The sequence below is a fragment of the Elgaria multicarinata genome, chromosome 3, assembly GCF_023053635.1.
Source record: "Elgaria multicarinata webbii isolate HBS135686 ecotype San Diego chromosome 3, rElgMul1.1.pri, whole genome shotgun sequence".
NCBI classification, from domain to species: Eukaryota; Metazoa; Chordata; class Lepidosauria; order Squamata; family Anguidae; genus Elgaria; species Elgaria multicarinata.
Window position 1 is genome coordinate 127,327,072 of NC_086173.1, and position 18,255 is coordinate 127,345,326.

At 37.7% G+C, this 18,255-nt stretch overlaps 1 protein-coding gene across 2 annotated transcripts in view; it reads left to right on the top strand.

Moving 5' to 3' along the window:
* The window catches only part of CRBN (cereblon), a 30,894-nt gene extending 13,187 nt beyond the window's left edge, over positions 1-17,707 (top strand). For both annotated transcript variants that reach the window (XM_063121618.1, XM_063121617.1), the window contains exons 3-11: positions 164-366; positions 1,022-1,171; positions 5,999-6,161; positions 8,373-8,435; positions 11,110-11,194; positions 12,286-12,401; positions 13,217-13,281; positions 13,910-14,041; positions 14,734-17,707. In XM_063121618.1, the coding sequence (XP_062977688.1) occupies positions 164-366; positions 1,022-1,171; positions 5,999-6,161; positions 8,373-8,435; positions 11,110-11,194; positions 12,286-12,401; positions 13,217-13,281; positions 13,910-14,041; positions 14,734-14,914 (1,158 nt within the window). In that variant the 3' untranslated portion in view covers positions 14,915-17,707. The remainder of the gene's footprint in view (positions 1-163; positions 367-1,021; positions 1,172-5,998; positions 6,162-8,372; positions 8,436-11,109; positions 11,195-12,285; positions 12,402-13,216; positions 13,282-13,909; positions 14,042-14,733) is intronic.
* Positions 17,708-18,255: the final 548 nt, after the last annotated feature.

Here is an 18,255-nt window from a genome sequence, read left to right on the forward strand (position 1 = left end):
GTACTACTGCAAGCATGGAAACTACTAGTGGTTATCTTTCTCAGTTCTTTGTATCCAACCTATTCATTCCAGGACTATTGTGTTAATATTTGCATTTATAAATTGCGAACAAATTAGAAAACGCTCCCACTGAATTGTGACTTTTGCTTTACATTTTGGAAAGTATTTAGGATCAGATATGGAAGAATTTCATGGAAGGACTGTCCATGATGATGACAGCTGTCAAACAATTCCAGTCTTACCCCATGTGATGGTAATGTTGATTCCTGGGCAAACATTGCCTCTTCAGCTCTTTCGGCCCCAAGAGGTTAGCATGGTGCGGAACTTAATACAGAAAGACAGAACATTTGCTGTTCTTGCATACAGGTGAATATGTAAATGGACTTGGAATTCTGTAGAACTGATGTTATAACAGAATACTATGGACTGTAGCATTGCTGTTGCATGTTTCAAGACTCGTTGGATGCAGTCCAGAGCTCCTTAAAGGGCTATAGCAGACATTCTGAGCTCCACCTGAGCAGGAATTGCCCCATTCACTTAAGTATCAGGAAGTGATTTAAACAGCAAGTGAGGTTAAATGCAGAAAACATTCCCAAACACAAGTGAGTGAGGTCATCCTTACTTTTGCAGAGCACTGCCTGAGCACCAGCGCAGCTGTATTCATTGCCATTTTTTTACAAATGAGAAAAATTGCACGCCACGTTCACAACATTTTAATTTCTTTCAAAGCAATTGAAAATAATGGTAAATATAGGTAACAGAGTGTTTCAACTACATATCTTAAAACACTGCTCATATTTTCATTGGGCCTAGATTGTTATCATATGAACATCTTATATTTCTGTTAAAATGGGATATTGAATACTAATGCACCATAATTACATTTCTCAGATGGTAAGGAGAAAATGAAATTTGGAGCTGGGTAAAAACATGGAGGGTTATTAATTAGTAGGTATATTTCTAATATTAGCATTAAGGCAGGTTACACAATATTTTCTAATGTGTTTGATTTTTTTCTTAGCAATATACTTGAAAGAGAAGCACATTTTGGAACAACAGCTGAAATTTATGCCTACCGAGAAGAACAGGAGTATGGAATTGAAACAGTCAAAGTAAAAGCAGTGGGAAGACAGAGGTTTAAAGTGCTTGAAATAAGAACTCAAGCAGACGGGTAAGAAACTAAGAAGCAATGCTAACATCTAATCGTTTTTTATAATCTTATCATGATGAAACTCTCAACTTCTGTCATGTTTAATTGCTCTTTACAAGCTGATGTTACAATATTGCAGGTCTTAAGGTCACTGTTTCTGTGTAATTGTTTTGTTCACTGCTACAACGAACTCACATAAGCACTATATTAGTAGTAATCAACATAAAAATGCAAACTCTTTTTTTAATATAGCCTTTCTCTGCAGCTGATTGCCCCTATCCATATGGCTTCTGAGCATGACATGATGTGTGTGTTGATGTAGGGGAAGGCAGAAAGTAGATTAGAATTTGCAAGTAGATCTCTTGGTAATTTGCAGTAGATTAGCAAGGGTTTCTGACTCCCGATTGTTTAACATTGCACCAGGCTTGCAGGATCCATTTTGTTTTTTATTAGAGCCCTGAGATCTACCAACCAGAGTTAAGTGCAAGATAGTGGTTCAGGGAATAGGCATAATTCAGCCCTCTGAATTAAAGAACAGGGTGTCTCTGAACACATGCTCAGGTCAGGAATTTGTTTTCAGTACCAGAACTGAGCTCACAGTCCCTTCAAAGAATAAAACATTCCTAGTTTTGCCACAAGCTATGTTAAATTTCAACAACCTAATTTTTGTAATGCATCTTTTAGTTGTTGCTATTTTTAAACTAGTGGGAGTCAGAAACTTGCTGATCTACTGTAGGTCACCCAAAGATCTGAAGTTGTCCTCCCACCATGTTGGAGACTAGGATACACGACTGTTTTTACAGCATGATTTCCTTTATCTGAACTGACATAGGTAATCGATATGCTTTAATGTTTTCTTTAGGTGTATAATATCTTCTCATGACTAGCTTCTCACTGTCTAGCTCCTTCCTATCTCTCCTCTCTCATCTCACACTATTGCCCCGCTCGTGCTCTTCGCTCCTCTGATGCCATGTTTCTCACCTGCCCAAGGGTCTCTACTTCCCTTGCTCGGCTTCGTCCATTTTCTTCCGCTGCCCCTTACGCCTGGAACGCTCTTCCAGAACATTTGAGAACTACAAGTTCAATCGCAGCTTTTAAAGCTCAGCTAAAAACCTTTCTTTTTCCTAAAGCTTTTAAAACTTGATTTTGCTCTGACTTTATACTGTTAGTTTTACCCTACCCTGTGCCTGTTTGGTGCATTCTCTTCCCCTCCTTATTGTTTTATTATGATTTTATTAGAATGTAAGCCTATGCGGCAGGGTCTTGCTGTTTACTGTTTTACTCTGTACAGCACCATGTACATTGATGGTGCTATATAAATAAATAAATAAATAAATAAATAATAATAATAATATTAATAATAATAGAAAGATCTTCTCCTGGAAATGTCTTGAGAGATATGAAAATAATGCTTTACCTTACTGGCAATTCAGTTCAGCTTTGGTGCCCACAGACACAACTACCAAATAGTTTAGAAAAAATAATTGGGCAACACTTTCACACTCTCCTACCAAAGAATGGGCACAAACAACAGAACTTAGATGGGGGAATGCCTACAGTAGTAATATAAGGACCATTGGCATAGGTCAGAAATTATGGGTGGGGGGTTATTTAAATTTGCTACCTACCCCACCCCCAAATACCTCTTTTCTATGGCAGAGAGCCCACCCGATGATGTTGATGATGATGATAATAATAATAATAATAATGTGTGATACAACTACAGTGTACATATACCCAATTTGTTCTATTTTACCTCTCCAAAGCAGAGGTAGATGGGAGAGCTTGCACTTGTGCTACATGTTGCCTGCTTGTAGAAGGGTGTATGGTATGTGGCCCACTTCACTGCCATGTGAGGAGCATCTTGGGCAGTGTGAAATAGCCCACGTGTCTTTTGTTATGCTAAATAAAATCAGACATCTAACATTATGTATTACGTTATAATGAAGCAGTGCATTTATTATTTTCTGCAGCAGTTTTAAAATACACTTTGCCATTTCTACAGTATTACTGATAGTTTTTGCATTAGAGATTTTGTTTACAAATTTATTTATGAGAATGTTAGAAAATATTTATTCTACCTCTGTCTTCAAGCACCACAGACGTAGAAGAGGATAAGTAGTAATAAAATATTTTTGTTGAATAGATAATATATGATTCATGTGCTGGGGAAAATATGATGAATAGTCAGCAACAGAATATTTAGTTAATGCAGAAGTAAAGTTAAAAACCGTCTCCTGACTTAATGCAACCAACTCAAGAAAGAAAGCATGTGCAGTTCTAAGATTAATGACCAGCTGTGACTCTTGGTTCCGCTAGCACATACAGTAAAGTAAGATATGATGGGGAAAGTGGCAGCTGCTTTATTTTTCATTTCTAAACAGGCCTTTTCTTCATTGTATCACACAGCTGGAAGGAACCAATCAAATTTCTGCCATGAACCAGGATCTTCCTAGTATCAGACCAGGCCTGTAGCACACATTCCCTCTATTCTATTCTGGTCAATGTAACACAGTCATTATCAAGGCTGAATAAGGTGCCCATGCCAAAGGTTCCAGCTCAGCTCAATAATCAATCATAAGTTCATGTTGCAAACCAAATTTAAGGAGACTTCACTGAGGGTGTAATAAGCTGCTTGGGATTTATTGCTCTCCTCCATAGAAACTGTGCTATGGAGTTCTTCTGGGCTCTATTTTTATCCCCCATGCTTTTCAGCATATACATGAAACCACTGGGAGACGTTATCTGGGGATGTGGGCTGAGGTGTCACCAATATGTTTATGACATCCAGCTCTACCTCTCCTTTTCATCTAAAACAGATAGTTGATATACAGAAGTAGAGTTTTGGCAGAGAACTGGATGTAGCCCACAAACTGTGACTCAGTCCAGACACGATAGAGATACTTGTTGTGTGTGGTTCATCTGTTCTGGAAAGGGTTGCACTCCCCTAAAAGAAGCAGGTTCGGAGTTTGGGGTGTGTTCTAAGACCTATCATTGACTCTAGAGGCATAGGTAGCCTCGTGGCTCAAACCTAACAGTTACAGCTGTGACCCTACATGGGCACAGATAACCTCCTGATAGTTATTCATACTGTGGTAATCTCCTGTTTGGATTGTTGCAAAATATTCATGATTTATGCCTTTTTAAAAAATAAATAAGTAGTACAGATTCATTAGTACTAATGAATGCTATCCCTGGACCCCTCAGCAACTTTTAAACTACTTTGGATTTTCTTATCAAAACATGTGTGAATTAAGTGCAGACATCTATGTTCTATTTTTCCCTGTCTGCAAGCTGCTTTTTGAACTGGTGAAAAATTTAGCTGTGGGAATTGTTAGAACAATTCCTGAAAAGGAAGCTCTAGGGAAGAATATGCTATATAGATCACTGTCCCTCTTCCAAATGTGCTATGAATGTAATGGAAATGGCTTAAGTGTGCTTGGCATGCTTGAATAATAAAATCAAATTCTATACCAGAAATATAGCTGTTGAAACACAAGATGGCAGCATACCGTAATGCCATCAGCAATTGCATGTGATAGAATATTTTGAAAAAATAAAACAGATTATTCTCTTATATAACTATTTGTAGTCTGTCCCATTGGGATAGACCAAATGCAGCTAGAAAAAGTGTGGATTTTTGAGGAAGAACATTCTCTTTCTAGACTTAATTTTGTGTTATCTTGATTTTCTTTGAAATGGAATTGCAAATTTAAGATTTAAAATGTAAAAAAGAAATTAAGGAATTGATAACGAATTTGCTGACTGCAGCAAGATTGATTGTAGCTAGGAACTGGAAGATTCAATGGGAATATTGTATTGAAGAATGGTATAAAGAAGTATGGGATATAGCTATTAATGATAAATTGACTTGTAATATTAAATGGAGAAGAGGTATAGCTAAAACAAATGATTTTGAAGGAATTTGGAAACAGTTCCTAATATTTGTGTTTTCTAAGGGAAGTGGGAAACCACCAGCAGAAGAAAGTATGAGATTTTGGAATCAGGAATGAGATCCCGAGGTGGGGGGGGGTTGCACTTGTTTGTTAAGTTTGATTATGTTATATAGATATGATATCGATGTTATTCAACACTTATATAGTATGTTGTTTTGTTTTAATTATAATGGTGTATGTTTAAGTATTGTAGAAAATAAAAAAAATTAATAAAAAAAATGAAATGGAATTGCAAATTCAGCATTCTATGCAAATACCCTTGAGCTCAAGTTCATTTCTATGTGTTACCATTATGCATAGTGCTGATAGCAAATGTTATACAAAACTACTTCCTTAAAGTATTTGAAGCTTTATTGAAATTAGCCGTGTATGTATTACCTTCCCTCAAGATTGTGGGCTGTATTCTGTTTCTGTTGATTTTGATCTAAGACTCATAACACTCCATTGCTTGCTTAAACTGATGTTCAGCCAAAAAAATGTATTCTCTTACAGCTAGATGTTATCTGTTGATATAAAAAATAACTAGATAAAGCAAGTTTTGAAGTACGTCCTGTGATGGCAAAATATTTCTTAAGACTCTAAATCTATTACTTGGCTTAAATATCTTTCATATTTTAAAAGAACAGGCTAACATTAAAATTTGAGTTCATTAATGCATATCCATGGAACCTTTGCGCTTAACTAGTGGGGTTGGGTAAACCAACAGCGAAGATATTTAGAAGGTGAAAAATAAAATTCAGAATATAGTTTTTCAAAACCACTAAAATAGCTTAAATGTTTTATGTAGTGCTCTTTTCAGATAGCTAAAGGGGCTAATAAACAGCCATATTTATGTGGTTGATTGAAGCCAAATGCCTACAATTTTCATACTTATATGAAATCTTTTTATCAGAATACAGCAGGCAAAAGTACAAATCCTTCCTGAGCGAGTGCTGCCTTCTACTATGTCAGCAGTGCAGCTGGAGTCTCACAGCAGATGCCACATATTTCCTTCTTCCAAGCCTGCAGCATGGCAGGATCAACATATACATCAATGGCGGCAGAAATATCAAAAGGTCAGAAGCTAATTGTATATATATTTTTTGTATGACATTTCAAAAATCAATATAAATTCCATCTGCGTGTCTCTTTTTAAAGAGAGATGTGTGAAATGGGGGGGTGTCTGTCAAACCCCTGCTGCTGCTGCAGATTGTTTCCGTGGCTTATCAGTTCAGCGCAGTGGGCAGCTACACATTTCATATTAGATAAGGCATATTTAGTTCTAATTGCCTTTGGCTACTTTTTCCAAGGAAAGGAAGATGAGAGAGACTAAACTGAGAGACTTCAGCCTGAAAGTGTGTGAAAGTATATGCTCTAAGTTCCCTTCATGACACCATGAAGACATATGTAACTAATGTAGTAATGCAGGATCAGTCTTGAGTGTCTACTCGATTCTATGTACTAATAGTGAACCCTTTCTTCTAGTGTGGATCCTTATGTAGCCAAAATGACACCAACCGCACGCCAGAGGGATGTATCAGCAGGCTTGGTGATTTGCAGAAGCACAAAAAATCTTTAGAAACAAATGGTGGCTGGCGCACAAAAGTAGCCTAATGGGGACTATGGCCATGAAATACTGATGGACTAGCAAGGGGGAATGGAAGTGGGAGTGAGGGGGAATTGAATGGATTATCCTGGGAAAAGGCATGGCTGACAGTGTAGCACCATAAATAGGAGCATCACACACTTCGTTGCAGGTCCCAATTGTGTAACTGTATTGGTGACCTTGGGGGAACTTTAGACTAGATCAGATTGGGCACCGGCTGGAAGGTTTTGCCTAAAAGTATGATGTGGCTTTGCTAGCTTGAGGAGTCACCTAGAGTCTAGAAGAGCCTTTTCCCTGATCCACCCCTGTAGTATGGTTTCATATGGATTCCACAGGTTGATCTGTGGGAAAGGTGATGGGTGAATAATACTTATATTTAACCTCCAGATGTTTTGCCCCTTTGTCCTCTATGGGAATATCACTTGTGAATTGGCGCAGTTAGTCCATTGTATTGAAATTTCAGCAGAGTACATTCAATTGAAGTCAACACTGTGTTCAATCAATGCAGTACTAGATCCAGAACTGAATCAAATATTCAATTAACATTCTAGGTTTTGTGTCTAGATTCTCTGCAGCAGACTACAGTACCTTTCGGAAGTATTTTAGTCTTGATTGTCCCTGATTTTTCATTCCGTTTATTTCATTTCATTACCACCCGATAGCAAAGCTTTCTGGGTGGTTCACAAAAATTACAAAAGAAAACATAACCTAAAAAACTTTGACATAATTTTTTAAAAAACAATTTAAAACAGCTAAACAGTTCAATTTGTTTATTTCATTTGTATACTGCCCAATAGCAAAGCTATTTTTCTGCTAATTCATAATGTTTTGGAATATTTGCAGAAGCTCTGTGAGGACCATCTGAATTTTCAGAAACCCTTGACCATATTTTAAGGGTGCAATCTGTGGTCCAGACTGCTTCTTACCAAGCCCCTCCCCTATTGTGCATGAATTTCTACTCCCTTTGCTTTTTTTAGTCATTGGAAAAAAGAGGGAACGAAGAATTTTTCCATGGGGGAAAAAAATGTTTCTTAAGTTCATTAGTAAAAATGAATGTATGTCAATTGCACCACAGTTTCAAGGTTGTAATGTTTTCAGGAGATTATCCCTAACAAGCATGTGAGAATATACATATATGCCATTGGAATGCATATATGTCTCAATCTGAAATAGGATGTAGTGCACAATGCCTTCAGGACCATCTCAAGCCTACAATTATATCAGTGAGAATTTATATCACTGAGTAGACACAGAGCACAATACAGAAGCTAGTAGAGGTAGACTACTTGGATTGAAACAAATATTGCATTGTTGAAATCAGTGTGATAAAATCAACTTAAGCTATGGCATTTGGTTTTATCAGAATGTAAGCTTCAACCTGATGGTGTACAAAACAGCAGCTATTGGTAAGCTCTTATGTCTTATGTGCATGTTTGGTATGCAAGTTCATCAGTAGTAAAGCACATTTCTCTCTACTTGTATCAAGATGAGTTGAGGTTTCAAAGGTGTGCTTTGATCCGTGATCATAACATACCGAAACAAATAGTCAAGCTTATGAAGAACATATTTGGATGTGGGGAATTAGTTAATGAAACCTTTTTTAAAAAAACAAACAAAAAAACCAGGTTTTTTTTTAGAGGGGTTAGTCTTTATTAGTAAAGAAAATGTATTTGTGTTGCAGCGCAAGTTTCACTGTGCTAGCCTGACTTCCTGGCCGTCTTGGTTGTATTCGTTATATGATGCCGTAAGTATTAATGAGGTCGTGGTCTAGATTTTTGATACATTCATTTTTTGATGTCTTAGATGTCCTTTTGGTCGATAACATAAGTTGTGTGTGTGTTCCTATAATTTGGACCATACATTAACTTTGCTTACTTCCTGGTTTACTCCCTAAAAAGGTAAACAGGTATCTGTCATACCCCTTTATAATCAGTACATGTGTATTGATCTTTATCATGGATTTCAGATTTTAATTGAATGAAAATTAGTGTTGAGCCAAAAGTATTGATTCTTCTGTTTTTGGCATTTCATAGGGGGTGGGGAAACAAAAATTCTGGCAAAAGATGCTGGTGAAGTGAGAATTTTGAGAAACTATCTCCTTGAGGGACAGGGTTTTAAAGCTCCAAAAGTCCCTTTTGTTCTTGTTTGCAGCAGCCCATGATTCTTTGCAAACCTTCTGCAGCCTGGGAATTCTTCCTGAATGCCTATAGAAGAGGAGGTCATGTGGGCTCATTGGAGTTCAAGAAGTGCTACTGGGGTGGAGAAAAACTATAGAAGACTGTTTGGTGTGGAACCAAGAAACATACTGTTTTGCTATTAGTGTGGTGTAGTGGCTAACGTGTTGAACTGGGAGTCAGGAGTTCTGGGTTCTAGTCCCCACTCGGCCATGGAAACCCACTGGGTGACTTCAGGCCAGTCACAAACTCTCAGGCCAACCTACCTCACAGGGTAGTTGTTGTGAGGATAACATGGAGAGGAGGGGGATTATGTACTCCACCTTGGGTTCTTTGGAAGAAAAAAGGCGGGATATAAATGTAATAAATAAATAGCAGTTTTGCTATTTGCAGTTTCAAAATTTTCAGCATGTCTACGCAGCTCAAGCTTCAGTTTAAAACAAAAAAAAAATGAGCAAAATGGGTCAGGTAGATCAATAGCAGTAAGCCTTACACCTCTGTGTTCTTATACAAGATGTTAACTTGCCACCTCTCACTCTCTTTTTGTTGTTTGTTAGAAGGATGTTCAGATAACCCTCCAAGTATTAAAACAATGCTAGTGGGTGGCTGTGTTAGCTAGCCCTGCTCCTCACATGCCCAGCAGTTGTAGCTCATGGCCCATCTGACTGGTAAGGAAGCAGACACAGAGCCAATGCCATGAAGCACAGTAGTTACTCAATACATTACAGGGTGGTGCAGCACAAAATGTGATGCAGAGGAGCTTGGAAAGGTATGAAATTTCAAAAGGGCATTTCCCCTCACTTTGTCTCATCAGCAAGGTGCTCCAGAAAACCTTTTAAAAGCCTTTCAAAAATGTTTGCAACTCTCTTTCACCAGCAAGCATTTTTTTTAACAAAGTGTTTGCAACTCTTTCACCAGCAAGCATTTTTTTAAAAAGTCTTTGCCACACTCTCTCACTTTCAAACCTTATAAAAATATGTTTGCAGCTCTCTCACAACCAAGCATTTAGCAGGCACTTGAAAAATGCAACTCTTTCCACTCTCATCTCAATCAGTAACGCACAATTTATTTCAACTCATCAATCTATTTTAAAAATGCACAATCTGCCCTGTTTCCTGCAAAAGCCAGATATTTTAGAACAAGAAGAAATAAATGGGGTGGATTGGCAAAGCAAGTACAGTACCACATGCAGCAACTTGCCATCATGCTCCTCCATTAGAAATGGATGAAATCACATCAGCAGGTGCAAGAAAGTGCAGCAAGCAGGCAGCAAATAACTGAAGTAAAAGAAGGGGAACTAGAGAGAATTGTTGGGGAACTGGAAGCTGACACAGGATTGGACGGGCAGTCTCTCACTCAAATAAAAAGAGGAACTAAGACAGCAGAAGGATCAACTATTGGCTCACTGGGCTTTCTCTGACCCCCCCCCCCCCAATCTTTCCCTAAACACCACCACCCCCCCACCCCCCATCTCAGTTTTGACTCCATTGGCAGCAGCAGCTCTGTTTTGCGGCAGCAGGGGAGGGAAACCTTCTGGGGTTTTTCCAAACATCTTTCAGACCAGTCTCTCTTGCAAACACTTCCCTCAAGTCTTACGTGGGAAAAGGTTAGTTGCACACATGCGTAATGACCCTGCATGTGCAGTACACTTAATGAAGCCAATGGATCCCACACTAGTTGTTATTAGCAGAGGATAGCAACAACGAAGGAGGGGGGTGGATGTGCTGCCTGCCAGTGAGTGATTTTAAGCATTTTTCTTTCCGTGGAGGAAGCAAAGAGCCCCCCCACCCCCCGCAATGCTTTGCCTAACACCACATCTGACATCCAGTGTTGACACATTTGGAGTGCATTGGTAGGGGCTTTGTACTTTTACCAAAGTATGTCCATACAGTTCATCCCCATATGGAGGAACTCATGCATACATCTCCATTCTCCATGTTCTGAACGTGCAGGCCAATCAGTAGCAAGAGACAGAGCTAGTTCACACAGCCACTTGACTTCTTTCACATTTTCTTACAACACTTGGAACGGGTCTGAACTCCATATTTCCAGGTTGCTTATTAATAAAGTACACTAATTCATTTTTGTGCACTGTGTAATATCTGTGTCAGTGTTCAGAATATAGCACTTTTAATGAAATTTAACTGTAAAGGATATTGGTGGATATCCTTTAGCTGTACAGTATTTGTTCTTTTTATAAAGATTTTTTTTCCTGTTTAAACTGTGTTTTTCTTTTCACACAAGGAAACCTTGATGGAACGAGTGAAGCAGCAACTTCATGAGTGGGATGAAAATCTTAAAGATGAATCGCTACCATCAAATCCAATAGGTATTCCAATAAATTTCTCTTCCTTGATCATTGTCCAACTTGTACGCTCCTCTCTGCTTGTTGCTTCTTAGCCAATGCTGGTACCTAGTTTGGAAATGGTTCTAGAAAAGAATTAAATTTGCCTAATACAACAGGTTCTGGCGCATGAGACATCATGACTGCATTCAGATATCACATGGAGATGAATTGGGTGTATGCACATGTACTCTTTCTCCTATTCTCTCCCCTCTGCACTTGGCCTAAAAGAATACTTCCTGGTCAAACCAGAGTTTGCTGTGACATCTGAATCAAACTTGCAAACTCCAGACAAGGATTGCAAACTGTTATGGAGTGAAAAACAAGATGTCTGAATGCAACCTATGCTGCAGTATATTTGTTAGTCTTTAAGGTGCTACCAGATTCTGTTGTTTTCTATTTAAGTTGAACACATTGTTTTAAACAGCATTTGGTATGGCTTCACTTGTTGCAACCTTTATGTGGAGGCAACTTGAAATGGTTTGTCTGTGACAGCTGCTCTGTACAGCTTTAAAATATTAAGTAACATACAATATGGATTGCCAACATCATGTGAAGTCCCCACACCACAGTACACATCCAGCGGAAACTTTCCATGACAGTTCAGTTGAGCAAACATACGGAGAGAAGCAAAGAATTGTTGCAGAAGTGTATTTGCCATCTCTTTGCTTAACCTGGTGTGTCTTGCTGCTTCCTAGTTTGCTGTTTGTGTAATGCAACCCAAGATAGTTGTGTCAATATAGCAATATTATCCTGTTGAAATCAGTTGCAGGCTTTTCTCTAATGTTTTATAGGTATTTTGTTCACCATGCCATTAGTGCAATTATAGGACACAAACTCCAGTGAAACTAAAGGTAACTTTCCAAGAGCACAGTTCAAATGTATTGCTAAAAAACATGTGGAAGAAATAATCCCCCCATTTATTTCAGTTGAATTAATACAAGAAAAGTTGCTGGTAGACTGTGACTGTTTATTCCTTTTATTAGTAAAACACTGCTAATTTAAAATTAACAAAGTAATATGTGTCTTTTTCAGTCTTTTGCCTCTTTTAAATATGTAAAATAAAATTCTTTCAGATTTTTCGTACCGAGTTGCAGCTTGTCTGCCCATTGATGACATACTGCGAATTCAGTTACTTAAAATTGGTAGTGCTGTTCAGAGGCTGCGTTGTGAACTAGATATTATGAACAAAGTAAGTATGCTGTGTCGCATTGAGCTTAATCAGGCTTACTTCTGAGAAAACATGCATAGGATTGCACTGATCCTCCTAAGTACTAACAGTGAACTCACCTTAAACAATATTTGGTGTTTTTTTTCCAAGTCCTCAAGAATCTGTTTGTTAAGAGAAGATTAGGTTTGTTAATATTATTTGACTATGCTAGTATTTCTTGATATAGTAACTTACAGCAGCAGTCTCCAGAATTAATTATTTAAAAGTACTGTTACAGCCAGTACTATTTCTTGACATTGAGTCTTAGAGCATCATAGCATTACGGAACTTTATTGCTGAGCCATGATTTATCCAGAGAGTTCCTGTTTTGCTATTGTCCATGTTATAGTGACTACAAGCCAGAGAGGTTATGCAGAATCCACATTCACAACTTGATTTATTCCTCAAATTTTGCTTAGAAAGTACCCAGACCCAGATCTTCAGAAAGTTGCTCTGGAACTTGACATGAAAACTCCTTTAAATTTTTAAAAGGGAAAATTGTGGGGTATCAATGCTATTTCCTTTTTTTAAAAAAAGCACAGCAAGGATTTAATATGAAATGAATCAAAAGAGAGAAGTATACTTCCACAGTAAAGCCAGAGTTAAATGCTTCTGAGAACCTGAAATATATGACCCTTTCGCAGTATTTACAACCCATGGGTAAATGTTCTCAAGTATCGGATCAATAATTATAAGTTGAAGCCATTTAAGAGTAGAAACTTGAGTGAATTTTCCATTATGCAAATGGAAAGTGAGTTTCTTTTCCTCATTGACACTTGCTTTATTATTGTTTGTAGTGCACGTCTCTCTGTTGTAAGCATTGTCAAGACACAGAAATAACTACTAAAAATGAAATATTCAGGTGAGTTTTTAGTGAGCTACATTGTAACCTACCTTACCAAGTTAGGCTTGGTTGGGGATGGGGATTGTGTCTGCCATCTTGAACTCCTTGGAGGAGTTGCATTCTAACAGTTGTAAACTTTTTAAAGCTAGAGAATGGGGTCGAAATGAATGCATGTATTTAATCTATATTATTGTAGGGCTGCAGATGTTTGGCCTAGATAGATCTTTTTTACACTTATGAAAACTGGCCTTACGTAATGTTGTTCTACTTCTAGAAATCTGTACAAAATCTTGTTAATAATAGAAGGTAACTAGCCAAGGATGTGTGGGTTGGCCAGTGAAGTTTAATGTCGTGCATAGAAAATGCTTTATGGGAGAGGTTACTTTAAATACCACCCTCTGGCCTCTGAGTCTTGTCCAGTCTCCCTCTCTCACTGTTGAGCACACACTTGCAACTACCCACATACTTCTGAGCTATCTTCTTGTGCCTGTTATGGATTGAAATGCATTTAAGTGAAAATATTCAGTGTCAAATTTCTTGGTCAGTGAAGCCATAGGTGTATGAAATTTACACACATTCTAGTTTTTACATCACATTCTAGGGCCCTTCATCTTTTTCATAATTTTCTTTTTGTGATTGTTTGTAGTTTATCCCTATGTGGACCTATGGCTGCGTATGTGAATCCTCATGGATACGTGCATGAGACCCTTACTGTGTACAAAGCCTGTAACCTGAATCTGAGTGGCAGATCTTCCACAGAACATAGCTGGTTTCCTGGGTAATAGTATACATCTTGTTAACACTTGTAGGTTCAAATATTAACACTCCATGTTGAGTTATGTAATTTTAACTAAAGCAAGAATTGTAGTTGGTGTGCACAACGCTCAAGAGGCCAGAAATATAAGTAGAAGTAATGGGAAGGTACAAAAAAGTGAACATTAATCAACACCCCCACCCCTCAATGCTAGGAGCTTGGTAGGAGGGAGATGCAAACTTCCAGGTGCTTTATCCAAATACTCAAGACATTTATTCCTTAAAAGCTCCTAGCAACTCAAGCATTTCTTTAATTTGTATACACTATTCTTGGTTTCAAAAGGCAATTCATACACTTGAATCATGTACTCCTTTATGGAAAACTACTACCTCCAAATAGTGGAATATTACTTATTTGGAAGCATTCTCACGTAAGACTCTTTTGGGAAGTTTCCGTGTGTCAGACAGGCTTCTAACTTAGTCATTCAGATAACCTCTAAGCGCTACTATAATTTTAGTTCATTACAACTTACACTTTTACTATGAATTTGTGATATTCTGTGAGGGTGGATGCAAATGAATCATCTTATTGAAGTACTATAGTGGTTTGGTGACACTGAACTCTGGTGACCTTAAGGGCTGTTGTAAGATTTTCTTTCTTACTGAGTTATGATGTTTGAGAGAGACAAAGGCTAATGTGATGCTGTCAAATTCTAGGTATGCATGGACTATAGCCCAATGTAGGATCTGTGGAAGCCACATGGGTTGGAAATTTACTTCAACAAAGAAGGATATGTCGCCTCAAAAATTCTGGGGATTGACCCGTTCTGCCCTGCTGCCAAGGATTCCAGAAAAAGAGAATGAATCTGGTCAAAGATCACTATTGCTTTGCCTGTGACCTTGTAACCTTACTTTGGATGAACTAGAAGCGGTTGGTGTCTCTTAAAGAAATGTTAAATGCTGCATCTGATGTCTGATTATATTAAAAGATCAGTATCTTTGAGCTTCATGCAGAGAAAAGGTGCTGTTTCCAAAGTTTAATATTTTGAATTTGGACTTTTGGAGGAAGAAGTACCAAGTGTGAAATGAGACTGGGAAAAGCAGGTGGTTTTCTTATTGCCTAGCACATATGGAATCGGACAGCTCAAACTTACAGTGGCCTGTAGTAATGTAAGAAGACACGAACTATTGTTGAGGAGATGCAACTGCTGAGTAGGAATGAAGACTGTAACTCGACTTGTGTATACAATGATAGACATAATCTATTGCCCACGGTTTTTAAGGTATTTGCTGTAGAATGTTGTGAATTTATAAGAGTCAGTTTTCTAACTGTGTAAAATAACTTACAGGTATTAGTGTTTGCTTGAATAAGCCTTAAAAGCGAATGAGGCCTAAACCTCCTAAAGGGGTATGATGAGGATAAGATCCCAGTCATGGGGTTCTTGCTGCAAGAAGTAAGCACTGAAGCCTGCTGCTAAAAAAAAAAACACCCCACCAATAATATGCAATTCCTTTGTAAAGAATCCCTATAGAGCTGTTCTGTTCTAGTTTTACCCTTTTTGCTGGATTTCACTCCTCTTCATATTCTGACTGATTTTTCTTTAAAGGAAACCTTACTTATATAAGCCCTACAGCACCACGATAAAAGCATTTTATTTTTTTTCATTAATACCTTTAGTATATTTCAGTCAATCATATTTGCGGTTGCTCTTTTAAATCTTCTGAAACATTATGTACCTTTTTACATGCCTAAGATTCTGCGGAGTCTTTGGCATTCATGTATTCATAATTTATGTAGTCGGCACTGGAAAGTAGCAGCCATTTTACCAGTCTGAATAATTTCCTGTCATAAGTTGATAGACTGTGGTGCAATTATGAGTTTCCCTTTCGAACAAGAACCAATGCTTCCCATTGGAGCAGGTTGCTTTTTAGGAGACACTGTGTTTGTTATAGATATGGGTGCCAAAAAAAAAAAAAAAAGCATAAAGACTTTTTTCTGAGTTCTTTTCCCAGAATGCACTTTGACAAGCAAAATCTGCAGATGGCAGGCTTATTTTACATATGTGGGTTTTAGGGTTTTTTTCTGAGACCATTTCCCTCTCCATTTGTTCAGAGTAAATTTTAGAGATCTTGTTAAATGTGACTAGTTATGATATTGCTAAAACGTTTTAGTGATTTTGTTAATAAAATGTATTTACCTATTAAGTGAGAGGTGGCTTTAAAATAACAAGCACCTAACTTTAGTGAGACAGCTGTCACTTCTGTTGCATTGCAGCGGAATGCTTTTTTTAGGCAATAAGTGGTATTAGACACAGAAAGGATATTAGGAACTCTTAATATGTGAGATAGCCAGGAACAAGTAACTCTGTGATACAGGGTTAGTTCCTTGAAATCTTCTACCTCTGTGGTACTATTTTTTCTCTCTCATCCCATTCACAATTGAACTATATCATTATTTTGTGCTGTAACACTGTCTCCACTGAGCTGTGAAAAGCAATACTAGCTGAAACCTCATTTTGAACAGACAGAGTGAGATGTGGGTCATTTTGTTAGAGTTTTGCTTGTTTTCTCTGAAAAAAAACTTGGGATATAAAGCACTATTGTGAAAGCACAGGATTGTGGCAATTAGTCTGTATTTAAATGGTTCAGGAAACCAGAGAGCTTTCCCCTGATTGAATAAAATATTGTGGCCTCAGTTTTTAAGGGGCTGGATTTCTCAAGTTTTCATTGCCATCCATGTTGAAGTACTATGGGACATTACTGCAGGAGAACCTGGTACATGGATAAGGTGATGAATTTTAGCTACGGTGTAATGCTAATGTAGTTTAACCCATACAGGTTAAAATTGTATCCTTTAGCCATTTACATGATGAATGATCTCTATACCTAGTGCCCAATCATAGGGCCTATTTTCTCACCTCTAAGCATGGCAAGATCAGGAAGACATCTAAGAGGTTCAGACACTTTCTTTGCAACATGTAAAAGGTAATGATTGTACTGGAAATACCACCTTTTTAAAAAATAATAATCTCTGCCCTACATCTTCCTCACCATCAAACCTTTTTATGGTGACACAGGATTGGGAGGTCCTCCATTTAAAACAAACCTTTGTTCAGTTACCTTCTTAAGTGTACAGGGTGCAGCATGCATGCCAAAACCCATTACTGAACTTAGTGCACATAGAGGTAGTTGGTGGCGGTGGGCTGGGATTAGCCACAACCTTTAGTAATATCAGCTCTGGTTTTGTACAGATTCCTTTCCAACAAATGGAGGTTGATGATTTGTCCCCAATATATTTGGCCAGGTCTATTTTGTAGCTGTCTCAAATGAAAACAGAATAATTTAGATGTAATGACAGCAAGCTTGAAATATGGCTATTTTTGATATGGTGTAAATGTGTGTAAACATAATTGGGAAAACCAGTATAATCAAGTGAGGTCAGCAAGAAGTAAATTTTGCACCTTTTTTTTTATTTAATGTTGACTATTGTTTCTACTTCTGCCCCCAGTCTAAGTAATGGGTTTGAAATTACCAAGTTCATAAAACTTTCTAACTTCAAAACTAGTGTGGTTTCAAGTAATTGCAAAGACAATATATCCTGCTGTTGTGCGACTGGCTGTTGTGCTCTCAATGAAGAATTCTTTATGTAGAGGATATGCTTTATAGTTTCTGTATAAAACCATTAATGCTTCTCTGTGTTGGCTCAGTTTTTCTGTGCTTTTATAGTGTGGGGTGTACTTCCAACAACTGGAGAAAAGGGAAACACTCCAGGAGTTAAAGTGAATAATTTAGTATTTAAAAAGATAATAAAGTGCTGAAATCGGTGTTTCTATTTGGGTGTTAGAAAATTAAGTTTATCAAAAAATTAAGTTTAACACCACTGGGCATCTGAACACTCATTTTCACACAACAAATAGTCATAGAAAGTGTTTTTCTTTAATTAATAATAATAATAATATATTTATTTGTTATCTGCCTCTCCCTCTGGATTGAGGCAGGGTACAACACAAATAAAAACACCATAAAATACATACAACTAATTCAAACGTTTAAAACCAGCGCATCATTAAAAACAGCACACCATTAAAAAAGGCATCTTAAAATTCAACTGGGTAGGCCTGCTGGAAGACTGTTAAGTTGACGAATCTCTCCCAGCAAGCCATTCCACAAACTGGGAGTGGCAGAAGAAAAGGTGCTCTGGGTAATAGATGTCAGCCTTATTTTTGTTGGTTGCAGTAA